The sequence below is a fragment of the Hyperolius riggenbachi genome, chromosome 3 (assembly GCF_040937935.1).
Source record: "Hyperolius riggenbachi isolate aHypRig1 chromosome 3, aHypRig1.pri, whole genome shotgun sequence".
Classification (NCBI taxonomy): domain Eukaryota; kingdom Metazoa; phylum Chordata; class Amphibia; order Anura; family Hyperoliidae; genus Hyperolius; species Hyperolius riggenbachi.
In genome coordinates, this window is record NC_090648.1 from 515,793,814 (window position 1) to 515,819,668 (window position 25,855).

A 25,855-nucleotide genomic window follows, 5' to 3' on the forward strand; every position below is an offset into this window, starting at 1 on the left:
AGCTGTCAATCACCTATCCGTCACCTGTCAATCATCCCTTGTCACCACCTGCCACTGCCCCCCATCAGATCAGACTCCCAACTGCCCATTAGGGGCTTCTGATCACCCACCCACCCTTTCAGATCCCTCCGAGACACCCCCCCTGATCACATCAGCAGTCCATTGTTTACATCTGTTTTTCCCTGTAAACACCCACTTATCACCCGTCAATAACCCATCTATCACCACCTGTCACTCCTATCCATCAGATTAGACCCCCAACTACCCCTTAGGGGTATCTGATCACCCCCCACCCCTTCCGATCCTCCCCACACCGTCCTAGTTCATTGATTGCGTATATTCTCCCCCCTGCCATTGTGTATCTTATCTCCTGTCTGTAAGGCTTGATTGTGCTTTGTTTGGCTACAATTGTCTCAATTGCACTGTGATTGGCATCGATTGTCGTGTAATTGGCTTCGATTGTCACGTAATTGGGCTTCGATTGTCGCGTGATTGGCTTCAATTGCCCGTAATTGGTTTTGATTGTGCCAATTGCCCACTGATTGGCTGTTTTGCCCTGTGATTAGCATCGATTGTCGTGTGATTGGCTTCAATTGTCACGTAATTGGTTTTTGATTGTCACGTTATTGGATTCAATTGGTCCGTGATTGGCTTTGATTGCGCCGATTGCTGTAATTGTGTTGTAATTGTCTCGTGATTGTTTTTGATTATTTGTGATTGCTCTCTGATCCCCAACCCCCCCCCCCCCCCCTCACCATCACCATCACTATCACTATCACTATCCTAGTGATCTAAAAACTTTTCTAGTATCACTAGTGGTAACAAACAGTTAGGCCAGTTAGCTAAGCAAAAGGGTTGTTAGTGTCAGTTAGTGCTCAGCCCACTGCACCACAGTCACTAATTAGCGTCATCACTGTCGCTAATCAGCATTGGTACTATATAGTATCTGTAAGTGATCATTACTGATCGCAGTCAGATCTATTAGGGTCACTAGGATCCACAAAAAAACGCAGTGTTTGCCCGATCAGACCTGATCGTTCGCCTGCACTTGCGTTCAGCCCGCCCCACCGCAGTGACAGAAATTTCTTTTTTCTGATCACTGCAAAAAACACTGTACACAAGCTGTGGCACTGTAAACAGCAGTTTTGATTTTTTTTATCTAAACTCAGTGACCATAGCTTTCTACCTCTCAAGTACTCCCTTTCGCTAGGTAGGTGCTCTTTTCCTGGGTAGTCTCAGAGGAATACCTCCTAAATTTAGCAGGCCACCATGGCAAAAAAGAGGTTTTCCAATGAAGACATCTACAGGTACATGGACCAGTCGGATGAGGATGATTGGGTTGACTTATTCGACGAATCTTCGGGTTCAGAGTACGATCCTGTAGACAGCAGTGGCGCTCTGACCGATAGTTCCGATGACGAGGTTGAGGTCCCGGCTAGAGCCAGGCGTACCACACCCCATGTCACTGGACTGCAGGTGGCGGAAGATCAGTCTCAAGGGCAGCAGAGTGGCGCTGATCTGATTTTTCTTGGTGAGGCATGCACCAGCAGCGCAGCATCTCCTGGGCCTATCAACACCAGTACTTCCGCAGAAGACCCTGATGAAGTGGCGGACACCATCCTGGAAGTAGAAACTGGTTCGGTGGTACGTGAATTAAGATCCGATCCGCAGCCACCAAGTAGACGGGCCCGTACTCCCATTGGTTTTCCAGAGGTGCTGGCAAACCCTGATTGGCATTCCCCTGATCCCGCCGCACCCATACTGCCCCCTTTCACCGCCCAGTCTGGAGTCCAGGTGGAGACAGTTGAACTAGGATCGGCCCTAGACTTTTTTGAACTGTTCCTCACCCAGGATCTCCTTGACTTAATTGTGGCTGAGACCAACCTATATGCCACACAATTTATAACCGCCCATCCGAAAAGCTGCCACGCCCAGCCTTTTCGGTGGAAACCACTCCAAGTTTCCGAACTTAAAATTTTTTTGGGCCTTCTCCTCAACATGGGTATTACTAAAAAAAATGTATTGCGCTCTTATTGGTCTACACGCCAAATACATAACATGCCCGTGTTCTCTGCTGCCATGTCCAGGACGCGATTTGAGATCATCCTGCGCTTCCTGCATTTCAATGACAACGACACCTGTCATGAAAGAGACCACCCAGCTTATGACCGGCTCCACAAAATTCGGCCCCTCATAGACCACCTGTCATCCACATTTGCAGATGCTTATACCCCTGAACAGAACATCTGTGTAGATGAGTCCCTCGTACATTTTACCGGGCGCCTTGGCATCAAACAGTACATCCCAAGCAAGCGCGCCCGGTATGGGGTGAAACTGTATAAGCTCTGTGATAGGGCCACAGGCTATACATCTCGTTTTAGGGTCTATGAGGGAAAAGACTCAAAATTGGAGCCGGTCGGATGTCCTAACTACCTGGGGAGCAGTGGAAAGATTGTGTGGGACTTGGTGTCACCCTTGTTCCAGAAGGGGTACCATCTTTATGTGGACAACTTTTACACAAGTGTGGCCCTCTTTCAGCACTTAAAGTTAGAAGGAATCCGATGCTGTGGCACCGTGCGGCCTAGTCGCCGGGGCTTCCCCCAACGGCTCGTTAACACCAGACTTCAACGGGGGGAGAGGGCCGCCTTGTGTACCGATGACTTGCTCTCGGTGAAATGGAAGGACAAGAGGGACGTTTACCTTCTGTCTACCATTCACACAGACACGACAGTACAAATTACACGGGCAACAGAGGTCATTGAAAAGCCCCTCGCCGTCCACAGCTATAATGCCAACATGGGAGGGGTGGACTTCAATGACCAGATGTTAGGGCCCTATTTAATTTCCCGGAAAACCAGACGCTGGTATAAGAAAGTGTCTGTGTATTTAATTCAATTGGCGATGTACAACAGCTTTGTTCTCTACAGTAAGGCTGGGAGAACTGGATCTTTCCTTCAATTCCAGGAAGACATTGTTTCGGCACTCCTCTATCCAGAAGGTGACAGAGCCCAACCCCCAAATGCAACTAGCCGGCTGCATGGAAGGCATTACGCCTACCCGATTCCCAGTACCCCAACTCAACGCAACCCCAGAAAAAGATGTCGTGTCTGCAGCAAGGCTGGAATAAGGCGCGACACCCCCGTTTACTGTCCCCGCTGTCCTGACCAGCCTGGCCTATGCCTAGGGGAGTGTTATGAGAGGTACCACGAGAAGGCACACTTTTAGAACCTAGGGAACTACAGACACAGCAGTAGGCACACAAGGGTCTCTCAGTGCTATTTCACACTGGCGTGATGCGTTAGGGCAAATTGCCTAGCAAAAGTCACACTTTGCGGTCCCCCCCTACGCCGGAAGTGCTTGACTTAACGCTAGTGCATGCCTACGTTACTGCGTGGCTTCTGCGGCAATTTGGGTCGGCCCGGAAGTCATGTTAGTCTACGGCGACGCAGTTAATTACTAGGCCGAATGCTACTCTTGTGGTATTCCCTGAAGATCTATTTTGGGCGAGACGGTGCGGCGGGCTCGACCGACCGGATAGGCCAGTTTTCAGTGTGAACCCAAACATCAGGTTTTGAAAGATCCAAATACACTGGCCTGCCAGAAACCTCTCCTTTCACTTGGGACAGAATGCATAATGTACTTCGCCACATATCTGTGCGATTTGCACTTTGCACATTGACCCATGGGGGAGGAGAAGTTTATCCTCAGCTCGCAGGTAAAAAACAACAACAACAAAAAAAAAACAGGTAAGCAAAAAAGTTAATATTTGGTTACAAATGTTATTGTTTGGTTTGAACATATTTAATAAAGTTTAAAAAGTTAATGTTATTGAAGTGCTTTGCTGCTTGCTTGCTTTTTTTTTTTTTTTTTTTTTCTTCTCTCTTTTTTTCCAACCGACCAATCAGCTGCAGCACTGATGATGCATCCTGACAGAAGCATTGCGCTTCTGTCAGGTTACACAAAATCGGTGCATGCAGCGCTGTAGGACGAGATTTCTCCTCCACAGTAAAAAAGATACGTTTGCCGAGGCATATGGGCCAAGGTGTGGTGTTGGGGATTCATATGCTTTGGCAAGCACTTTGTATCAAAAAAGAACTCAAGCAATGATTTCTCCATTCACATCGATCAATGTGGATGAATAAATCAGGATTGCCTGGGCATACGAGCTGGTGGGTTTGGATTTTTGGGGTGGCAGCTCCTATGTCCAGGCGGACGCCTTCCCCTCCTTTTTGTTTTGTTTTTTTCGTTTTTCTTCTCTCTTTTTTCTATCCAGACCGACCAACCAATCAGCTGCAGCACTGATGGTGCATCCTGACAGAAGCATTGCGCTCCTGTCAGGTTACACAAAATCAGTGCATGCAGCGCTGTAGGACGAGATTTCTCCTCCACAGTAAAAAAGATACGTTTGCCGAGGCATATGGGCCAAGGTGTGGTGTTGGGGTTCATATGCTTTGGCAAGCACTTTGTATCAAAAAAGAACTCAAGCAATGATTTCTCCATTCACATTGATCAATGTGGATGAATAAATCAGGATTGCCTGGGCATACGAGCTGGTGGGTTTGGATTTTTGGGGTGGCAGCTCCTATGTCCCTCTTTCTTTTCTTTTTGTTTCACATTTTTTGGCAGATATTTGTTCATCCACATTGATCGATGCGAATGAAGGGATGTTTGCCGTTCATTTTTCCTTTCAGCCCAGAATGCACTACCTGTATGCCCAATATAAGGAGTATAGCAGAAATACTGGCCATACATGTAATGATTGCAGAGGCCCTAAAGTGCCAGGACAGACCCCACAAATGACCCCATTTTGGAAAGAGGACACCCCAAAGTATTCCGTGAGGTGCATGGTGAGTTCATAGAAGATTTTGTTTTTTGTCACAAGTTAGCATAAATTGTTGTTTTTTGTTTTTTTTCACAAAGTATCCTTTTCTGCTAACTTGTGACAAAAAAGATTTTTTTTTTATAAACTCACCATGCCCCTCATGGAATACTTTGTGGTGTCTTATTTTTAAAATGGGGTCATTTGTGGGGTTTGTTAACTGTCCTGTCATGTGGGGGGGGGCTAAATTGTGAGCACCCCTGTAAAGCCCAAAGGTAGTCATTGCACGTTGGGCCCCTTAGCGCAGTTAGGCTGCAAAAAAGTGCCACACGTGCTATCGCCATACCCGGGAGAAGTAGACCAATGTGTTTTAGGGTGTATTTTTACACATACCCATGATGGGTAGAAGAAATCACTCTGTAAATGATAATTTTTTGATTTTTTTTTACACACATTTGTCCATTTACAGAGATATTTCTCCCACCCAATATGGGTATGTGTAAAAATACACCCCAAAACACATTGTACTACTTCTCCCGAGTACGGCAATACCACATGTGTGGCACTTTTTTGCACCCTAACTGCGCTAAGGGGCCCAGAGTCCAATGAGTACCGTTAGCATTTCACAGGTCATTTTGAGAAATTTGGTTTCAAGACTACTCCTCACGGTTTAGGGCCCCTAAAATGCCAGAGCAGTATAGGAACCCCACAAATGACCCCATTTTAGAAAGAAGACACCCCAAGGTACTCAATTAGGAGTATGGTGAGTTCATAGAAGATTTTACTTTTTGTCACAAGTTAGCGGAAAATGATTTTTATTGGTTTTTTTTTACCAAGTGTCATTTTCCGCTAACTTGTGACAAAAAAAAAAATCTTCTAAAATCTTCTATGAACTCACCATACTCCTTGGGATGTCCTCTTTGTAAAATGGGGTCATTTGTGGGGTTCCTATACTGCTCTGGCATTTTAGGGGCCCTAAACCGTGAGGAGTAGTCTTGAAACCAAATTTCTCAAAATGACCTGTGAAATGGTAACGGTACTCATTGGACTCTGGGCCCCTTAGCGCAGTTAGGGTGCAAAAAAGTGCCACATATGTGGTATCGCTGTACTCGGGAGAAGTAGTACAATGTGTTTTGGGGTGTATTTTTACACATACCCATATTGGGTGGGAGAAATATCTCTGTAAATGGACAATTGTGTGTAAAGAAATCAAAAAATTGTCATTTACAGAGATATTTCTCCCACCCAATATGGGTATGTGTAAAAATACACCCCAAAACACATTGTACTACTTCTCCCGAGTACGGCGATACCACATGTGTGGCCCTTTTTTGCACCCTAACTGCGCTAAGGGGCCCAGAGTCCAATGAGTACCTTTAGCATTTCACAGGTCATTTTGAAACATTTGGTTTCAAGACTACTCCTCACGGTTTAGGGCCCCTAAAATGCCAGAGCAGTATAGGAACCCCACAAATGACCCCATTTTACAAAGAGGACATCCCAAGGTATTCCGTTAGGAGTATGGTGAGTTCATAGAAGATTTTATTTTTTGTCACAAGTTAGCGGAAAATGACACTTGGTAAAAAAACCCAATAACAATCATTTTCCGCTAACTTGTGACAAAAAGTAAAATCTTCTATGAACTCACCATACTCCTAATTGAGTACCTTGGGGTGTCTTCTTTGTAAAATGGGGTCATTTGTGGGGTTCCTATACTGCCCTGGCATTTTAGGGGCACTAAACCGTCAGGAGTAGTCTTGAAACCAAATTTCTCAAAATGACCTGTGAAATCCTAAAGGTACTCATTGGACTTTGGGCCCCTTAGCGCAGTTAGGGTGCAAAAAAGTGCCACACATGTGGTATCGCCGTACTCAGGAGAAGTAGTACAATGTGTTTTGGGGTGTATTTTTATACATACCCATGCTGAGTGGGAGAAATAACTCTGTAAATGGACAATTGTGTGTAAAAAAAATCAAAAAATTGTCATTTGCAGAGATATTTCTCCCACCCAGCATGGGTATGTGTAAAAATACACCCCAAAACACATTGTACTACTTCTCCCGAGTATGGCGATACCATATGTGTGACACTTTTTTGCAGCCAAACTGCGCTAAGAGGCCCACAGTGCAATGACTACTTTTAGGCTTTACAGGGGTGCTTACAATTCCGCACCCCCCAAAATGCCAGGACAGTAAACACACCCCATAAATGACCCCATTTTGAAAAATAGACACTTCAAGGTATTCATTGAGGGGCATGTTGAGTCCATGGCAGATTTCATTTTTTTTTGGTTACAAGTTAGCAGAAATGGAAACCTTTTTTTTTTTTTTTTTTTTTTTTTTTTTTTGTGACAAACTGTCATTTTCCGCTAACTTGTGACAAAAAATAAAATCTTCTATGAACTCACTATGCCTCTCAGTGAATACTTTGGGATGTCTTCTTTCCAAAATGGGGTTATTTGTGGGGTATTTATACTATCCTGGAATTTTAGCACCTCATGAAACATGACAGGTAGTCAGGAAAGTCAGAGATGCTTAAAAATGGGAAAATTCACTTTTTGCACCATAGTTTGTAAACGCTATAACTTTTACCCAAACCAATAAATATACACTGAATGGGTTTTTTTTCATCAAAAACAGGTTTGTCCACATTTTTCGCGCTGCATGTATACAGAAATTTTACTTTATTTGAAAAATGTCAGCACAGAAAGTTAAAAAAATCATTTTTTTGCCAAAAGTCATGTCTTTTTTGATGAATATAATAAAAAGTAAAACTCGCAGCAGCAATCAAATAGCATCAAAAGAAAGCTGTATTAGTGAGAAGAAAAGGAGCCAAAATTCATTTAGGTGGTAGGTTGTATGACCGAGCAATAAACCGTTAAAGCTGCAGTGGTCTGAATGGAAAAAACAGCGCTGGTCCTTAAGGGGGGGTAAAGGCTGAGTCCTCAAGTGGTTAAAGAATACAAAAAAAAAAAAAAAAAAAAAAAAAAAAAACTTTACTTCAGTCTTGACTTTTTTTTTCCGGTAAATGATAATCTTTATTCGGCTCCCAAAAAGACAGATCTTGAGCATCTGAACTTAATCAATCTGGCAGTATATCTGTCAGAAAATTGCATCATGTGTACCTAGCATTACCAGTACCCGGCACTCACGAGTTTTTCATTAGCCATGATCAGTGGAATGCAAAGAATTTCAAGTTGATGCAAGATTACCGTATGTAAATTTTGTATGCAAAAATGGACCAGTCAAGCCCCATCAAGGTTTAAATTGATTGTTTATCCCATTAGCAGCTTCAAAGGAATTATCTTCTTCTGAGATAAGTGCAATGCTTTTGTCCTCAGCCAGCAGAACTGGTCGTGCTGTAAATTCTTGGAATACTTTGATCTCTCTACTAGCAGAAAACATAGAAACTGAAAGCAAGTCCTCTGTTATTGTCTCACACTGCCCCCTAGTGACAAGTGGCCATAAACACACAGTATAGGAATACTAATTATAAGCAGGGAAATGTAACAAATAAGGAATAAAAAATATGCTAAAATAAATTGGCCCGGAGAACTTGCAAGCCTCTGAATAAATTGGCAGCTAAAGGTTTAAATTGCATCAAGTCAGAATTATTTGCATCACATTGGCCATCCCTATGTGGGAGCTCTGAGTACTGATCAGTGGGAGTTATTTTGTTCCAGATGCTGTTTGGCTGCACAGAAACACTGATTTCGAAGCCGTGGATTATTCATCTTTACTGTGAGTAAATAATTGAAAACCGCCTAGTTCTACGTAGGACTGGAAATGCACATACACATGTGTATCTCATCAGTAACTTCGGATACCTGGCGGTAACCCAGAGTCAGACTCGGGGTGGGAAATCCGCAGCTCAGAGCAGTAATCCCAAGCCAGACTTGTGGTGACCTCCCCGAGGTCTATGTAGAGCAATGGTGTGCAGCAGGCTTTTTAACTCACCTCCCTGGGGATCCAGATGCTGGCCCCCATTCTTCTTCCTGTCCTTTAACCTCCCTGGCGGTTAATTTTTTTTGCCACATGGGCAAAAATCCTTTTTTTTTATTTTTTTTTTGTTTTTGTTTCATGTAAAGCTACCAGAGTGGTTGGTAGCTACATGAAACACCACTAGAGGGCGCATGTGTCCCTCTAGTGCGATCGTCGCCGGCACTAATAGCAAACAGGGGAACGCGTATATAACGATCAGGATGACGTCATAGACGTCAGCCGACGTCCTGACGTCAGGCGCATCCGATCCGGCCCATAGCGCTGCCCGGAACTCATTGGTCCGGGCAGCGCAGGGCTCTGGCGGGGGGCCCTCTTTCGCCGCTGCGTGCGGCCGTTCGCCGCAGAGCGGCGGCGATCAAGCTGTGCGCGCGGCTAGCAAAGTGCTGGCTGCGCGCACAGCACTTTGAATGGGGCGAATCGCCCCAGTAGAGCCTGAGAAATCCTCCTGCGCGGCATAGCCCGAGCTCAGCTTGGGCTTACCGCCAGGGAGGGTAAGGCTCTGCATCCACCTGGTGAGATCGCTGCCTGTCGCCATGACGATAGCCTGCGATTTCACTATAGGGTTACAGCACCACCCAGAGGACGGAGGGAGAACAGCAGCGCTGGATTCCAGGGAGGTGAGTAATGTGCTGGGGCTGCTGCAGATCTCTCTGCGGTGTGATTATTTCTGCATTATATGGTTTGGAAGCATGCAAAAAGGTTGCACCACAATAAGACCCTAAAATCTGGAAATAATCATAGCGGCAGGGAGGTTAATGGTAGCAAAGTGATCTAAATCGTGTGGAAATCAATCAGAAAAATCAATGTGTCTGTACCTCTCAGCCCCAGACCTTAACTCCCTCCTCACACGGGTTCCCGACTGCCTGTCCGCTATCTCCTCTTTCATGTCCTCTCGCTTCTTAAAACTTAATATGAATAAAACTGAACTAATAGTCTTTCCACCATCCCTGTCCACCCCTTTGCCTGATATTACAATAAATGTTAACAACACGTCTATAACATCAGTTCCCAAAGCACGGTGCTTGGGGGTAATATTGGATTCTTCTCTCTCATTTACTCCTCACATTAACTCCCTAACCAGCTCCTGCCATTTCCAACTGAAAAACATAGCAGCACGTATCCGACCTTTTCTCTCCCATGACACAACCAAAATGTTAGTACATGCTCTTATTATATCTCGATTGGACTATTGCAATATATTGCTTGGTGGACTTCCAACTAACCGACTAACACCGCTCAATTCTGTACTGAACTCTGCTGCTCGACTCATTCATCTCTCCTCTCGCTCTTCCTCTGCTGCTCCTCTCTGCCAAGCTCTTCACTGGCTACCAATTAATGAGAGGATTCAGTTCAAACTCTTACCCCTAACCTACAAAGCTCTCCACAATCTCTCTCCCCGGTACATCTCCTCACTAGTCTCCAGATACCAACCCAACCGCAATCTCAGATCTGCACACGAGCTTCTTCTATCCTCTTCTACAATTACCTCCTCACATTCACGTATACAAGACTTCTCACGTGCCTCACCCCTCCTCTGGAATGCCCTTCCACAGCACATCTGCCACTCTGACACCTTTGAAATCTTTAAATGCTCCCTCAAAACCCACCTTTTCCGACAAGCATATTCTCTAGCTTAGGCCATGCACCCACTAAATAACCTAATTACGCACTGCCTGTACATATACTGTATACTTCCCCCACCTCTTGTTTCCACCCCATTCCTTTAGATTGTAAGCTCACAAGGGCAGGGCTCTCACCCTTTTGTGTCATTGAATGTAATTTTAATTGCTTGCACACTGTTAGACATTTATACATTTTAGTCATCATGTTAAATTTGCTGTTGTAATCAGCAGTGCTATATTGTGTATCAGTGTTCATATTTGGTGTATATCATTGTCTGTATTATTATGTATCCCTTGTTTGTTTTCTTACATAGCGCAGCGCCACGGAATATGTTGGCGCTTTATAAATAAATAATAATAATAACAATAATGTGTCAGGCCAGCCTAACTCATGTAATTGTAAACAACTCTTCAATCAAATACAATGCCTGGTGTAGCAGATCAGGTTTTTAAACACATATAAAACAAGAGTCTCTGACTTGGGTAACAGCTAATGGCGCTATGAACCTACCCGTAGCTCCTCAGCAGATGAGATACTCATGGTCATCAGCAGAAAGTCTCTCTTGTACCGCAAGAATGCATTGTACTGACTGTTGTCATCATGGAAGGAAATAAATCTTCCCAGCGGCGTCTGAGAAAAGATATCCAGGAACTTCCGCTCAGGACCTAAATGGGAACAAAGACCATCCATTAGATTCTGATTTATAAACATCATTGTCGGGAGACCCCATTATACAGGAAGCAGACAAAACATAGGTAAATAGTAATAATAGTAATCTATCTGCTCCCTCTGTGCTTACACCTTTCTGACACTGCAGCCGTCTCCTCCCCTCCTTACACCTCTCTGACACAGAAGCTGTTCTCTCCCCTGCTTACACCTCTCTGACACTACAGCTGTCCCTTCCCCTGCTTACACCTCTCTGACACTACAGCTGTCCCCTCCCCTGCTTACACCTCTCTGACACTACAGCTGTCCCCTCCCCAGCCTACATCTCTCTGACACTGCAGCTGTCCCCTCCCCTGCGTACACCTCTCCGACGCTGTAGCTGTCCCCTCCCCTGCTTACACCTCTCTGACACTGCAGCTTTCCTCTCCCCAGCCTACACCTCTCTGACACTACAGCTATCCCCTCCCCTGCTTACGCCTCTCTGACACTGCAGCTGTCTCCTCTCCTGCTTACACCTCTCTGACACTGCAGCTGCCCCTCCCCTGCATACACCTCTCTGGCACTGCAGCTGTCTCCTCTCCTGCTTACACCTCTCTGACACTGCAGCTGTCCCCTCCCCTACTTGCACCTCTCTAATACTGCAGCTGTCCCCTCCCCTGCTTACTCCTCTCTGACACTGCAGCTGTCCCCTCCCCTACTTACACCTCTCTGACACTGCAGCTGTCCCCTCCCCTACTTACACCTCTCTGATACTGCAGCTGCCCCCTCCCCTACTTGCACCTCTCTAATACTGCAGCTGTCCCCTCCCCTGCTTACTCCTCTCTGACACTGCAGCTGTCCCCTCCCCTACTTACACCTCTCTGACACTGCAGCTGTCCCCTCCCCTACTTACACCTCTCTGATACTGCAGCTGTCCCCTCCCCTACTTACACCTCTCTGATACTGCAGCTGTCCCCTCCCCTGCCTACACCTCTCTCATACTGCAGCTGTCCCCTCCCCTGCTTACACCTCTCTGACCCTGCAGCTGTCCCCTCCCCTGCTTACACCTCTCTGGCACTGCAGCTGTCCCCTCCCCTGCTTACACCTCTCTGACCCTGCAGCTGTCCCCTCCCCTGCTTACACCTCTCTGGCACTGCAGCTGTCCCCTCCCCTGCTTACACCTCTCTGACACTGCAGCTGTCCCCTCCCCTGCTTACACCTCTCTGGCACTGCAGCTGTCCCCTCCCCTGCTTACACCTCTCTGACACTGCAGCTGCCTCCTCCCCTGATTACACCTCTCTGGCACTATAGCTGTCTCCTCCCCTGCTTACACCTCTCTGGCACTGCAGCCGTCTCCTCCCCTGCTTACACCTCTCTGACCCTGCAGCTGTCCCCTCCCCTGCTTACACCTCTCTGGCACTGCAGCGGTCACCTCCCCTGCTTACACCTTTCTGGCCCTGCAGCTGTCCCCTCCCCTGCTTACACCTCTGTGACACTGCAGCTGACCCATCCCCTGCTTACACCTCTCTGACACTGCAGCTTCCCCTCCCCTGCTTACACCTCTCTGGCACTGCAGCTGTCCTCTCCCCTGCTTACACCTCTCTGGCACTGCAGCTGTCCCCTCCCCTGCTTACATCTTTTTCTTATACTGCTGATGTCCCCTCCCCTGCTTACACCTCTCTGACCTTGCAATTACACCTCTCTGACCCTGCGGCTGTCTCATCCTCTGCTTACCTCTCTGACCTTTGGAGTGACCCCTCCCCTGCTTACACCTCTGACACTGCAGCTGTCCCCTCCCCTGCTTACACCTCTCTGACACTGCAGGTGTCCCTTCCCCTGCTTACACCTCTCTGACACTGCAGCTGTCCCCTCCCCTGCTTACACCTCTCTGACACTGCAGCTGTCCCCTCCCCTGCTTACACCTCTCTGACACTACAGCTGCTCCCTCCCCTGCTTACACCTCTCTGACACAGAAGCTGTTCTCTCCCCTGCTTACACCTCTCTGACACAGAAGCTGTTCTCTCCCCTGCTTACACCTCTCTGACACTGCAGCTGTCCCCTCCCCTGCTTACACCTCTCTGACACTGCAGCTGTCCCCTCCCCTGCTTACACCTCTCTGACACTACAGCTGTCCCCTCCCCTGCTTACACCTCTCTGACACTACAGCTGTCCCCTCCCCTGCTTACACATCTCTGACACTACAGCTGTCCCCTCCCCTGCTTACACCTCTCTGACACTGCAGCTGTCCCCTCCCCTGCTTACACCTCTCTGACACTGCAGCTGTCCCCTCCCCTGCTTACACCTCTCTGACACTGCAGCTGTCCCCTCCCCTGCTTACACCTCTCCGACACTGTAGCTGTCCCCTCCCCTGCTTACACCTCTCTGACACTGCAGCTTTCCTCTCCCCAGCCTACACCTCTCTGACACTGCAGCTGTCTCCTCTCCTGCTTACACCTCTCTGACACTGCAGCTGCCCCTCCCCTGTATACACCTCTCTGGCACTGCAGCTGTCTCCTCTCCTGCTTACACCTCTCTGACACTGCAGCTGTCCCCTCCCCTGCATACACCTCTCTCTGACACTGCAGCTGTCCCCTCCCCTGCATACACCTCTCTCTGACACTGCAGCTGTCCCCTCCCCTACTTACACCTCTCTGATACTGCAGCTGTCCCCTACCCTGCTTATACCCCTCTGACACTGCAGCTGTCCCCTCCCCTACTTTCACCTCTCTGACACTGCAGCTGTCCCCTCCCCTGCTTACACCTCTCTGATACTGCAGCTGTCCCCTCCCCTGCTTACACCTCTCTGACCCTGAAACTGTCCCATTCCCTACTTACACCTCTCTGACACTGCAGCTGTCCCCTCCCCTGCTTACACCCCTCTGACACTGCAGCTGTCCCCTCCCTGTTTACACCTCTCTGACACTGCAGCTGTCCCATCCCCTGCTTACACCTCTCTGACACTGCAGCTGTCCCCTCCCCTGCTTACGCCTTTGACACTGCGGCTGTCCCCTCCCCTGCTTACACCTCTCTGACACTGCAGTTGTCCCCTCCCTGTTTACACCTCTCTGACACTGCAGCTGTCTTTGGCAGGTTTTGGTTCACCATATCTACAATTGTTATCTACAGAGTGCCAGGTGGAGCCCAATTTAAAACTCTTACTAAGGCCCATATAGCTCCTTAGCTACGCAAATAATAATAGAGCTACGAATTAACCCAAGTGGGATTAGGGGGCAGCTTCTGCCCTCTGTTAATCTTTTTTACTGTAGATACAGTATATCAAGAAAGTGGCAGGATCACTTTCAGAGCCTTATAAACCTCCTTTACACAACTCCACTGACAGCTGATGGTGTGACTACAAAGGCTGCATATCACCTTCTCTGCTCTCGATGTGCTGGGCTTGGGTCCAGATCTCTTCTAAATAATCTTTTATCCTCCAGCTGAAAGGAAGATGATTTTCCCCAAATGTGGAGATGTTCATATAGTTCCTCACCAGGATGGTTTCAGTTTGAGAACTGCAAAAAAATACAACTAAATTATAATTAAAACAGCAAAAAAGTGAGCAGCAGGGGCATATAGTCCAGCAAGCAAAGCAAAAGCAAAATTAGTGGATCTGGGTTGTTGCAGAGGGTTGCCCTGGTTGTCACCTCTGGCTGCAGTGCTCCACGCTGGACTCACTCCGACACTTCCTGCTACACAGGCAGAAGGAGGGAGTATCGGCAGGATGTAGAGGCGCATGGAGCGCAGTAGCCAGAGTTGGTGACCAGGATGAGTTAACCCCCTCTACTGCAGCTCGCGTCTGCCAGCGCTCAGGTTCAGATCCCCCTCAGGTAAAACTGAATTTTGCTTTCACCCGTTCAGCCTCAGTCCAGAGGCCCCACTGTGTAGTGTATCCAGGAATCAAGAACATAAGATAATAGATGAAAATATTCTGAAATGTAACGCTTATTAGTGGCCATGAACAATTCTCAAGCCTGGACAAAAGACAGAGATCTAAAACAAAATATGAAATAATTCTATGCGATGGGCTAAGGTTAGCCATACCCAATCAATATCTTCATTACTAATTGCAGATAGAGTTAAAAACATGAAGAATTACCTGCTGCTGTCTGAGATCGGCAAAAACTTTTCATCTTGAAAGATCTGCATCCACAGGGACTTCACAAAGTCGTCCACCTGGGGGTCCACAAGGAGGTCCAGGTTGGCATTGCGGTCAACAACGGACAGGATTTGGGACAGGAATGGTGTCACGGCGGTCTGGACACGCTTCCAAAGAGTTTGCCTGCGCACATAATTAAGTTATCATTCATTATGTATTATATTAAAGGATCAGGAATCGTCTCATTAAGGTTTGTTACAGCAAGAAGAGAATTACCCAAGATAATCTACATTTACTCTATTCTACACTGCAAGGACCATTCACCAGAAAGCCTTAAATCTACATTACAGAAATTCTACAAAAAATTTCAGCACCGTTTAATGCAAAACAAAATAAAGAAACTACACAGCCTTAGACTCAAAGCTTCAAACATTCTGGAGAATGATACAAGTGAACCCCATTCAGAGCCTAAAACTGCCAAACTTTTACCTGTGGTTAACTTGTCCAGCTATAAACCAAGCAAGACTGAATTAGTTGTTCTATCTAAAGGACTCGCTTTTTGCCCCACCAAAAGATTTGAAACATTTTGTAGTGACATGGAAGAATTTTTTCGGAGGATACAACTACAGGAATTTTTTCACAACAGACCTAGTTATTCATCATTTGAAGACACCGAATAGCAAAACTAAAAAGAGCAGTACCTGGACACCAAAATCAGGGTGGAACAAGAAATTAGAAGAGTATATTGACAACTTCAGGAAAAGAATCAAATTGGAGATACTGGACAAGCAAATACAGACACGCTTCAACCTCAACACTCAAGAAAGGAAAGCAATACTGAGCCTTAAAAGCAATGACAACATAGTAATTAAACCAGCTGACAAAGGAGGTGCCGTAGTGATTTTGGATAAATCCACCTATGTTCAAGAAGCAAACAGACAGCTCTCCAACAACACCTACTACAAAAGACTGGAAACCAACCCCACGCTGCAATACTCAAGGGAATTAAAGAATATGCTTAATGATCTTTCTTCAATATCATTGATTTACTTACACTAATACCAGATAATCCTAAAATAGGCACCTTCTACATCTTACCAAAAATACACAAAGAAGGAAACCCAAGTCGACCTATCATCTCTGGTTTGGGGACACTAACAGAAAAGATATCTGGCTGGGTAGAAAACATTCTTAAACCCATGGTAAGGAATACAGCCAGCTACATCCAGGACACCACTGACCTTTAACAAACTGACTGCCATGGGTCCGATCCCAGAGGGTGCTAACCTGGCTACAATGGATGTTGAATCCCTTTATACCAACATTCCACACGAGGACGGTATTGCAGCTTGCCAACATTTCCTTCAGCTAAATGATCTACCAACAGAGCCCACACTACAACTTATCAGGTATATACTAACTCACAACTATTTTTCATTTGGGAATGATATATATCTACAGACAATGGGCAGTGCTATGGGAAGTAGGATGTCGCCCCAGTATGCAAATTTGTTTATGGCCAGATTGGAGGAAAACTTCCTTTCAACTTGTGAAATTAAACCATGGGCTTACTTTAGATTTATAGACGATATTCTATTAATTTGGACAGCATCAAAGGAGGAATTAATCAGATTCCACAAAAACTTCTCAGAGCATCACAAGAACATGAAGTTAACGGTCAACTTTTCATCCTCCCATGTCAGTTTCCTGTATACTACAATTTATATACAAGATACAATTTTACAGACATCCATCTACCGTAAACCAACTGACCGGCATATTTACCTGAAGTGGAATAGTTTCCACCTGGAACACACCAAAAAAATCTATTGTTTACAGCCAGGCTCTGAGGTATAACCGAATATGTTCTAATTCAGAGGACAGAGACTGACAACTTATGTCGCTACATAATATATTCATAGATCAGGGATATCATCCACGAATCGTTGATAATCAAATACACAGAGCAACTTTAAAATCTAGAGAGGAACAATTGAAGTACACCCCAAAGACTGAAAACAACAGAGTCCCAATAGTGGTCACCTACAACCCAAGATTAAAGACGCTGAGGAAAATATCGAAAGCCCTGCAACCGATACGTCACAAAGAAACGCCTGAAAGATGTTTTTCCTGATTTACCACTGCTTGCTTTCAGACAACCTCCCAATTTGAGACAAATGATTATCAGAAGGGCATTATCTACACCAGAAACTCCAGGCACATTACCCTGTAATAACGCAAGGTGTGAGACCTGCCCTTATATCTTGTGCACAAGCCAAATACAAATACCAAACTCACAGAAATATCAAATATCAGACCAATTTTCCTGCGAGTCATCCAATGTTGTATACATGATACGCTGCATGAAATGCCCCTCAAGAGGAATCTATATAGGAGAAACAGGACAAAAACTGCGCACAAAAATGAACCATCACCGCTTTAAAATTAATGAGGGTAAAATGGACACACCAGTGGGCCAACACTTCTGTGAACCAGGACACAGCATGCAAGATCTGAACGTACTTATTCTTAAAGAGAACCAGAGATGAAGCACCCTCTTGTATTTTACCTTATAATTCAGTGGGAACATGACAGTAAATACCTACCGGTAGTCTGCTCTTTGTTTCATTGTTCTCTGTTTAATCTGACTGTTATCACCTCTGATAAGAATCCCAGACTGAGCACTCAGTCTAGCTTTGCTACGGAAAGATTATAGCTGCGTCTGTCTTCTGTGTTGTCTTTTCAAGCCCGCCCCCTTGTGGCTCTGCTATAATGACTCAGCTATAATTATTCCCTGCAAAGCCAGATTGAATGCTCAGTCTGGGATTCTTGTGACTGCTGATAACAGACACTTTTAGCAGTGAGGATAAAACAGAGAGCATGGTAAGTGTTTTCTCTAATGTTCTTACTGATATATATGGTAAAATACACAAGGGTGCTTCGTCTCTGGTTCCCTTTAAGGGTAAATTCAAAAATGAACAAGCAAGAAAGATTTCTAAATACACATTTATGAAGATGTTTAAGACATTAACAGCAGGTTTCAATTGTGGAACGGGATTCATGCCTCCTTATGGAACATGATTTACTTGGCTTCACTAGCTTCAGAAACCTGCTAGATTTCATGTTTGTTTGCATGAGCTCACTGGCTCCAGCCTGCTGATCACCTGACATCTAACAGCAACCAGCACAACTGCCATCTTCATGTTTGCTATTTCCCTGCATCAGTGTTTTACTTCAGCTTACATCTGGAAATATGCCTGAAGAAGGGGACTAGATCCCAGAAAGCTTGCATCATTTAACTCTATCAGTTAGCCATTAAAATGTATTACTTTTACAAGACTGTAATTTATATAATACATAATGTAGGTAGAAAAAAAACAAACAAAAAATGATCAGGGCCTGTATTGAAGGAAATGATTATTACATGCAGTAGATCTTGTGGGATGTTCTGAGTGTTCAGCTAACTGGCTGGATAGTGTACTGGTGAAGGGCTCTGCCTCTGACACAGGAGACCAGGGTTCAAATTTTCATCTCTTCCTGTTTAGTAAGCTGCACCTATTCAGTAAGGAGACCTTGGGCAAGACTCCCTAACACTGCAAGTGGCTGCAGCTCTTGTGCTTTGAGTCCGCCAGGAGAAAAGCGTGATATAAACGTTATTTGTCTTGTCTTATTACCTACCAAAAGTGCTCCAGGAACCGATAGAAACATGATTGGTGCTAAGACACCGGGCCGGTTCACACTGGCACTAAAAAATGGTTGCGGATCATAACGGAATGGATCCTAACAGATCCAATGTTAACCTACCTGTTTTCCCGGACCCGTTTACCAGAAAGTGCCAGTGTGAACAAGCCCTAAAGCATGCTGGGAGCTACGGTTAGCCCATTTGGTCAAATCCCACAGAACAGATGCTGTAGCGGAAACTATTGAAATACATAATGATGGCCGTGAGAGAAAAGAGTCACAACACATAATCAGGGATGCTAAAAAAAAAACGAATTCGGATGAAATCCGAATAGGTTTATTTGGATTTCATCCGGCTAACTAAATCACCTGTGAGGGTGGGCGAGGGGCGGGGTTAATCTTACCTGTCTGACGTCTTCTTTGTTCCGTCCCTCGGCGCCTCCCACGCTGCGTTTCAAGCACGTCACATGACTACAAACACTTCCTGCTTCAACCCGGAACGTGGAAGTGTTTGTAATCACGTGACCGCAGTTTGTAACGCAGCGTGGGAGGCGCCGTGGGATGGATCTAAGAAGACGTCTGATGGGTAAGATTAACACCCGCCCACCCGCACAGGTGATTCAATTAGGATGATTTGACCTATTTGGATTTCATCCGGTGATCATCACTGCACATAATACGTCACTGTTTGCTGTGTATATGGCTGCAGCGCAAGCAGAGTGTCTAAGCTGACCCCCCCCCCCTCCTCTAACGGCCACATGCAAAAGTATTGCAAAATCGCAACACGCACATTTTAAATGCGAATTCACAATTTTTTGGGTTGGGATTTTTACAAAGAAGTAAGTCCTATTTTTATTACTGCAAAAATGCAAACATGGCATCGCACGTGATTTTTCTCAAAGCGATGTCCAAAGAAAGCATCATGGTTGTCAGTTTTTTTCTGCATGCAATTTTCACATCAAACGGAAACCAGCAAAATTTTGGAAAAGCAAATTTGTGTGCTGCAAAAAATGCACAAATTTACACCTATTGGAAACAGTCCCCAAGAGTTTCTTTGGGAAGAGCGAGAACATATCAGAATATAAAGACAACATCGTTGTCTGCTACCTGAAAGTCCCAGCTTCCTGCAGAGCGTCTTGGTTGGCGGCCTCTCGAGTGACCCACTCCGCGGCTCGGAACACGTTTTCTTCCTGCGCCTTCAGCAGGCCATGCAGACGGGACTTCACCATTTTCAAGAAACAGCCTGCAGGAAATGACAGGATGATTTATGAGGGCATCGCCACAGATCTCCAGAGGGGATAACAGATGTGATCCTGCAAATCCGGGCTGAATTGTATAAAACTGGCCCCTATGGCTCTTCTGTTATCAGAGGTGCGTCTGCACAGCAGCACAGAGCCAATCAGACTACGGCGGAATATAGACAAGCCTGACTGGGATCTCGCTACTACGCAGGTGCGACCCGCCGACAAGCGGAGGAACAGTGAGGAGGAGCGCGGCGGGGAAGCCTATGGACTACGCTGGGTCTTCCCTCTACCTAGGCAAGTACCCTAACTGGGCAATTTTATCACTGCAGGTATCTTTAACAAAGGAAGACTGATTTTAAAGCAGACCTGAACTCAGAACTTCCTCTCTGCTTTAAAAGATAAGCAACAGCATAATAAACTTTAAAGAAAAAACATTTCGCTGATACAAATCCTGCAATATCTGCAGTGTCTACTTCCTGCTTTCATGGAAGCAGACATGGGGTTAAAATCCTGTGTTTACAAATTAGCTGCTCTGAAGAGGACTGCCGAAATTAGTTAGCTGATACGGCTGAGAGTTCTAATTACAACTTGTGATTAGTCACAGATGAGGGTGGGAATTAGAAAGGCTAAACTCTCTAAATACATACAGGGTGCATTTCTCTGTTTCCCTTCTGTCCTGTACAAGAGTTCAGCTCCACTATAAAAAGCAGAGAAGAATGAATGTCTGCTAGCTGACTGGTGGTTCTATATAAGCAGGCCCCATAGCTTTCCTTACAGGAGTAATCTGCTGGACGGCAGAGGAATATCCCCCGGTCCTTTCCCCTGTGTTTATCTTTTACGGTTCCTTTACCTATACCTTATATGCTATACTCTGCCTGAATATGCATTGTAGCTGCTGTATGCATCCGTATGTACTGCATGTATTCACTGTATATCTAATACTGTACCATCACCGACTCGGTTTGTGCCAAAATCAATTCCAGGTATGACTTGGTGAAATAAAGGATTGTGATATCTGACCTGTGCTTCCACCGACACACATAAGGCCGGCTGTCATCACAATTACAAGTTTGATGTTGATGCTGAAGAGGCAGCTGATAAATGTGAAAGCTGGAATGCATATATAAAGAGGGGAGAGTAAATGTGTGACGTACTCTTCATCTGGTCATCTGTGCTCAGGAGGTTTATCAGGATCTCCACCCTCCTGGTGCTGCGACTGTCCACATTGTCTTCATCTCTCAATAAAGCGATTGCGTTCTGAATGCAGCTACGGATGAGGATGGTGGTGTCCAGCATCTGCCAAAACATGAGAAAGGCTTTACATGGGGTCGTAATATCCGAAAAACAAAACACTGCCAAAAATAGTGCCCCAAATATATATGTAAACCTCCATGTCTTGTAAATAGGTCCCTATATGTCCCCCAATTGTCTTTTCTTTTCACTTGGTCTGTGTGGTTTCACTGAACTGCAGGAAATGTGCACATGAGCTGTGGCAGTAGGGAGGGAAAATTAACACTGTGCTGTGTTTAAAAAAAAAAAAAAAAAAAAAGGGGGGGGGGGGGGTTGGGGGAAGGGGTCAGAAGGGATGTCACTTTTGGCATCACAGGGAAACAGTAGAGATTCGAATCGGCAGAAATATTCTTTTCTCTCTTTCACACCACATGTCTGTAAAATCTGACAATGAGCATTAAAAACATCAGAATAAGTCAGCTAAATAAGTCATTTCTCATTGGATGGTTCTTAATGTATTTTTTCAGTTAAAGGGGCACTATAGCGAAAATGATGCTGTTCCATTATCTCCACCGTCAGTTATTTAATATGGAAAGTATACATTTCACCATAGACCTTGTATTAAAAAAATAGCTCCTAACACCAATTCTTCTCTTCTACACAGCTGAGCTGCGTCATTACATCAGATGTTCCTGACGGGAAAGCGACAGGCTGGCTGTTCCCTGCTCTCTGCTAGCAGCCTTCCCTCTCTCTGCCACAGCTGAGCTGCGTCATTACATCAGATGTTCCTGACGGAGAAGCGACAGGCTGGCTGTTCCCTGCTCTCTGCTAGCAGTCTTCCCTCTCTCTGCCACAGCTGAGCTGCGTCATTACATCAGATGTTCCTGACGGGGAAGCGACAGGCTGGCTGTTCCCTGCTCTCTGCTAGCAGCCTTCCCTTTCTCTGCCACAGCTGATTTATAACCACAAACTACAGAGCAGTGTTGTTGCTTCTCACATGTAGCTATAAAGTAGTACATAAACAGGCTGCTAATTAGTTAATTACTAAGCTAGCTACTTAATCACTACATGTGATAAGCCTGCAACAACATGGATCCTTTTTTATAAATCAGCATGCTATCAAATACTGTGCTAAAATGTAGTCGTAACCTCAAGATATCTATGAGGCGATATTCAAACAACTTTATTTAATAAAGTGAACATAAGAAGCTGGAAGCCTGTTGCTTCCCGTGTCCTTCTCGAGACCACCACTACTGCCCAGGACCCCCAGATACTTCACGCCATACTCCTCTTCCTGCATGAGCGAGTATGGCCACGCCGGCGCAGCACCAGTGAGATTACTGCAGAGGTGTGGCTGAACTCACACTGGCCTCCTGCATGAAGAGGAGCTGTTTAATGGGCACATATATGACAAGATTTTGTCGGATATGTTACGAGAGTCCATGGCGGTAACGGTGAAGGCGAGGACTATCCTGCAGTAGTTAAGTATTTAACATTTTTTTTTTTTAAACATTTCGGATACATTTTAACATACCAGTATTCCCTCTATTCTCTCTCTTATGCATTTACTGTAAATATCACAGTACATATTCTTACATCCTCCGGTCTGGGCAGAGGGACGTCCGTATCCATTTCCTGCTCTTCGGGGGTCTCCTGTTCCGTTTCCATCTCATCATTCTCTTCAGTATCTATTTCCATGTGTGGCCTCATTTCTTCTCCATCACCAATGGGTTGGACTTCCTGGTCTTCATTTCCAGCGGCCATTTCTACATCCAAGTCTTTCTCTACTTCTGCTTTCTGCTTACCTTCGTCCTTTACTGGTTCTTTTCTCTCTGGAAGAACAACAACTGTATAAAGGACTTTACAGTTCACAATTCTGAGACATTTGTGTAAAGTATTGTCAACACTGGCTGATGTCCCTTTCCCCATAGTTCTGCTATACAAACTCCTTCCTCACAGAAAGCAAACATCTCTTGGTACTACGACTTCTCAATATGCATCCATTTAGGACAGTTAATACCATACTGCAGGGACATTCCTGTGCTATCAATCGGCATCAGGGAAAACTTAAAAGGTTACCTTCTGTATAGAAGAGCTGGCTTATGGTGAGGTTCTGCAGCTTACCTTCTGTATAGAAGAGCTGGCTTATGGTGAGGTTCTGCAGCTTACCTTCCGTATAGAAGAGCTGGCTTATGGTGAGGTTCTGCAGCTTACCTTCTGTACAGAACAGCTGGCTTATGGTGAGGTTCTGCAGCTTACCTTCTGTATAGAAGAGCTGGATTATGGTGAGGTTCTGCAGCTTACCTTCCGTATAGAAGAGCTGGCTTATGGTGAGGTTCTGCTGCTTACCTTCTGTATAGAAGAGCTGGATTATGGTGAGGTTCTGCAGCTTACCTTCTGTACAGAACAGCTGGCTTATGGTGAGGTTCTGCTGCTTACCTTCTGTATAGAAGAGCTGGCTTATGGTGAGGTTCTGCAGCTTACCTTCTGTATTGTACAGCTGGCTTATGGTGAGGTTCTGCAGCTTACCTTCTGTATAGAAGAGCTGGCTTATGGTGAGGTTCTGCTGCTTACCTTCTGTATAGAAGAGCTGGCTTATGGTGAGGTTCTGCAGCTTACCTTCTGTATAGAAGAGCTGGCTTATGGTGAGGTTCTGCAGCTTACCTTCTGTATAGAAGAGCTGGCTTATGGTGAGGTTCTGCAGCCTACTTTCTGTATAGAAGAGCTGGCTTATGGTGAGGTTCTGCAGCTTACCTTCTGTATAGAAGAGCTGGCTTATGGTGAGGTTCTGCAGCTTACCTTCCGTATAGAAGAGCTGGCTTATGGAGAGGTTCTGCAGCTTACCTTCTGTATAGAAGAGCTGGCTTATGGTGAGGTTCTGCAGCTTACCTTCTGTATAGAAGAGCTGGATTATGGTGAGGTTCTGCAGCTTACCATCTGTATAGAAGAGCTGGCTTATGGTGAGGTTCTGCAGCTTACCTTCTGTATAGAAGAGCTGGCTTATGGTGAGGTTCTGCAGCTTACCTTCAGTATAGAAGAGCTGGCTTATGGTGAGGTTCTGCAGCTTACCTTCCGTATAGAAGTGCTGGCTTATGGTGAGGTTCTGCAGCTTACCTTCTGTATAGAAGAGCTGGCTTATGGTGAGGTTCTGCAGCTTACCTTCTGTATAGAAGAGCTGGCTTATGGTGAGGTTCTGCAGCTTACCTTCTGTATAGAAGAGCTGGCTTATGGTGAGGTTCTGCAGCTTACCTTCAGTATAGAAGAGCTGGCTTATGGTGAGGTTCTGCAGCTTACCTTCCGTATAGAAGAGCTGGCTTATGGTGAGGTTCTGCAGCTTACCTTCTGTATAGAAGAGCTGGCTTATGGTGAGGTTCTGCAGCTTACCTTCTGTATAGAAGAGCTGGCTTATGGTGAGGTTCTGCAGCTTACCTTCTGTATAGAAGAGCTGGCTTATGGTGAGGTTCTGCAGCCTACTTTCTGTATAGAAGAGCTGGCTTATGGTGAGGTTCTGCAGCTTACCTTCTGTATAGAAGAGCTGGCTTATGGTGAGGTTCTGCAGCTTACCTTCCGTATAGAAGAGCTGGCTTATGGAGAGGTTCTGCAGCTTACCTTCTGTATAGAAGAGCTGGCTTATGGTGAGGTTCTGCAGCTTACCTTCTGTATAGAAGAGCTGGATTATGGTGAGGTTCTGCAGCTTACCATCTGTATAGAAGAGCTGGCTTATGGTGAGGTTCTGCAGCTTACCTTCTGTATAGAAGAGCTGGCTTATGGTGAGGTTCTGCAGCTTACCTTCTGTACGGAACAGCTGGCTTATGGTGAGGTTCTGCAGCTTACTTTCTGTATAGAAGAGCTGGCTTATGGTGAGGTTCTGCAGCTTATCTTCTGTATAGAAGAGCTGGCTTATGGTGAGGTTCTGCAGCTTACCTTCTGTATAGAAGAGCTGGATTATGGTGAGGTTCTGCAGCTTACCATCTGTATAGAAGAGCTGGCTTATGGTGAGGTTCTGCAGCTTACCTTCTGTATAGAAGAGCTGGCTTATGGTGAGGTTCTGCAGCTTACCTTCTGTACGGAACAGCTGGCTTATGGTGAGGTTCTGCAGCTTACTTTCTGTATAGAAGAGCTGGCTTATGGTGAGGTTCTGCAGCTTATCTTCTGTATAGAACAGCTGTCTTATGGTGAGGTTCTGCAGCTTACCTTCTGTATAGAACAGCTGGATTATGGTGAGGTTCTGCAGCTTACCTTCTGTATAGAAGAGCTGGCTTATGGTGAGGTTCTGCAGCTTACCTTCTGTATAGAAGAGCTGGCTTATGGTGAGGTTCTGCAGCTTACCTTCTGTATGGAAGAGCTGGCTTATGGTGAGGTTCTGCAGCTTACCTTCCGTATAGAAGAGCAGGCTTATGGTGAGGTTCTGCAGCTTACCTTCTGTATAGAAGAGCTGGCTTATGGGGAGGTTCTGCAGCTTACCTTCTGTATAGAACAGCTGGCTTATGGTGAGGTTCTGCAGCTTACCTTCTGT

The 25,855-nt window shown here is 45.6% G+C and overlaps 1 protein-coding gene across 1 annotated transcript in view; it reads right to left on the bottom strand.

Annotated features, from left to right (window-relative positions):
- Positions 1-25,855, bottom strand: part of LOC137564492 (E3 ubiquitin-protein ligase RNF213-like) — a 299,702-nt gene that overhangs the window by 105,010 nt on the left and 168,837 nt on the right. The window contains 6 exon segments of the mRNA XM_068278410.1: positions 10,954-11,108; positions 14,461-14,600; positions 15,185-15,367; positions 19,973-20,108; positions 21,264-21,405; positions 22,936-23,171. Of these exon segments, the coding sequence (XP_068134511.1) occupies positions 10,954-11,108; positions 14,461-14,600; positions 15,185-15,367; positions 19,973-20,108; positions 21,264-21,405; positions 22,936-23,171 (992 nt within the window).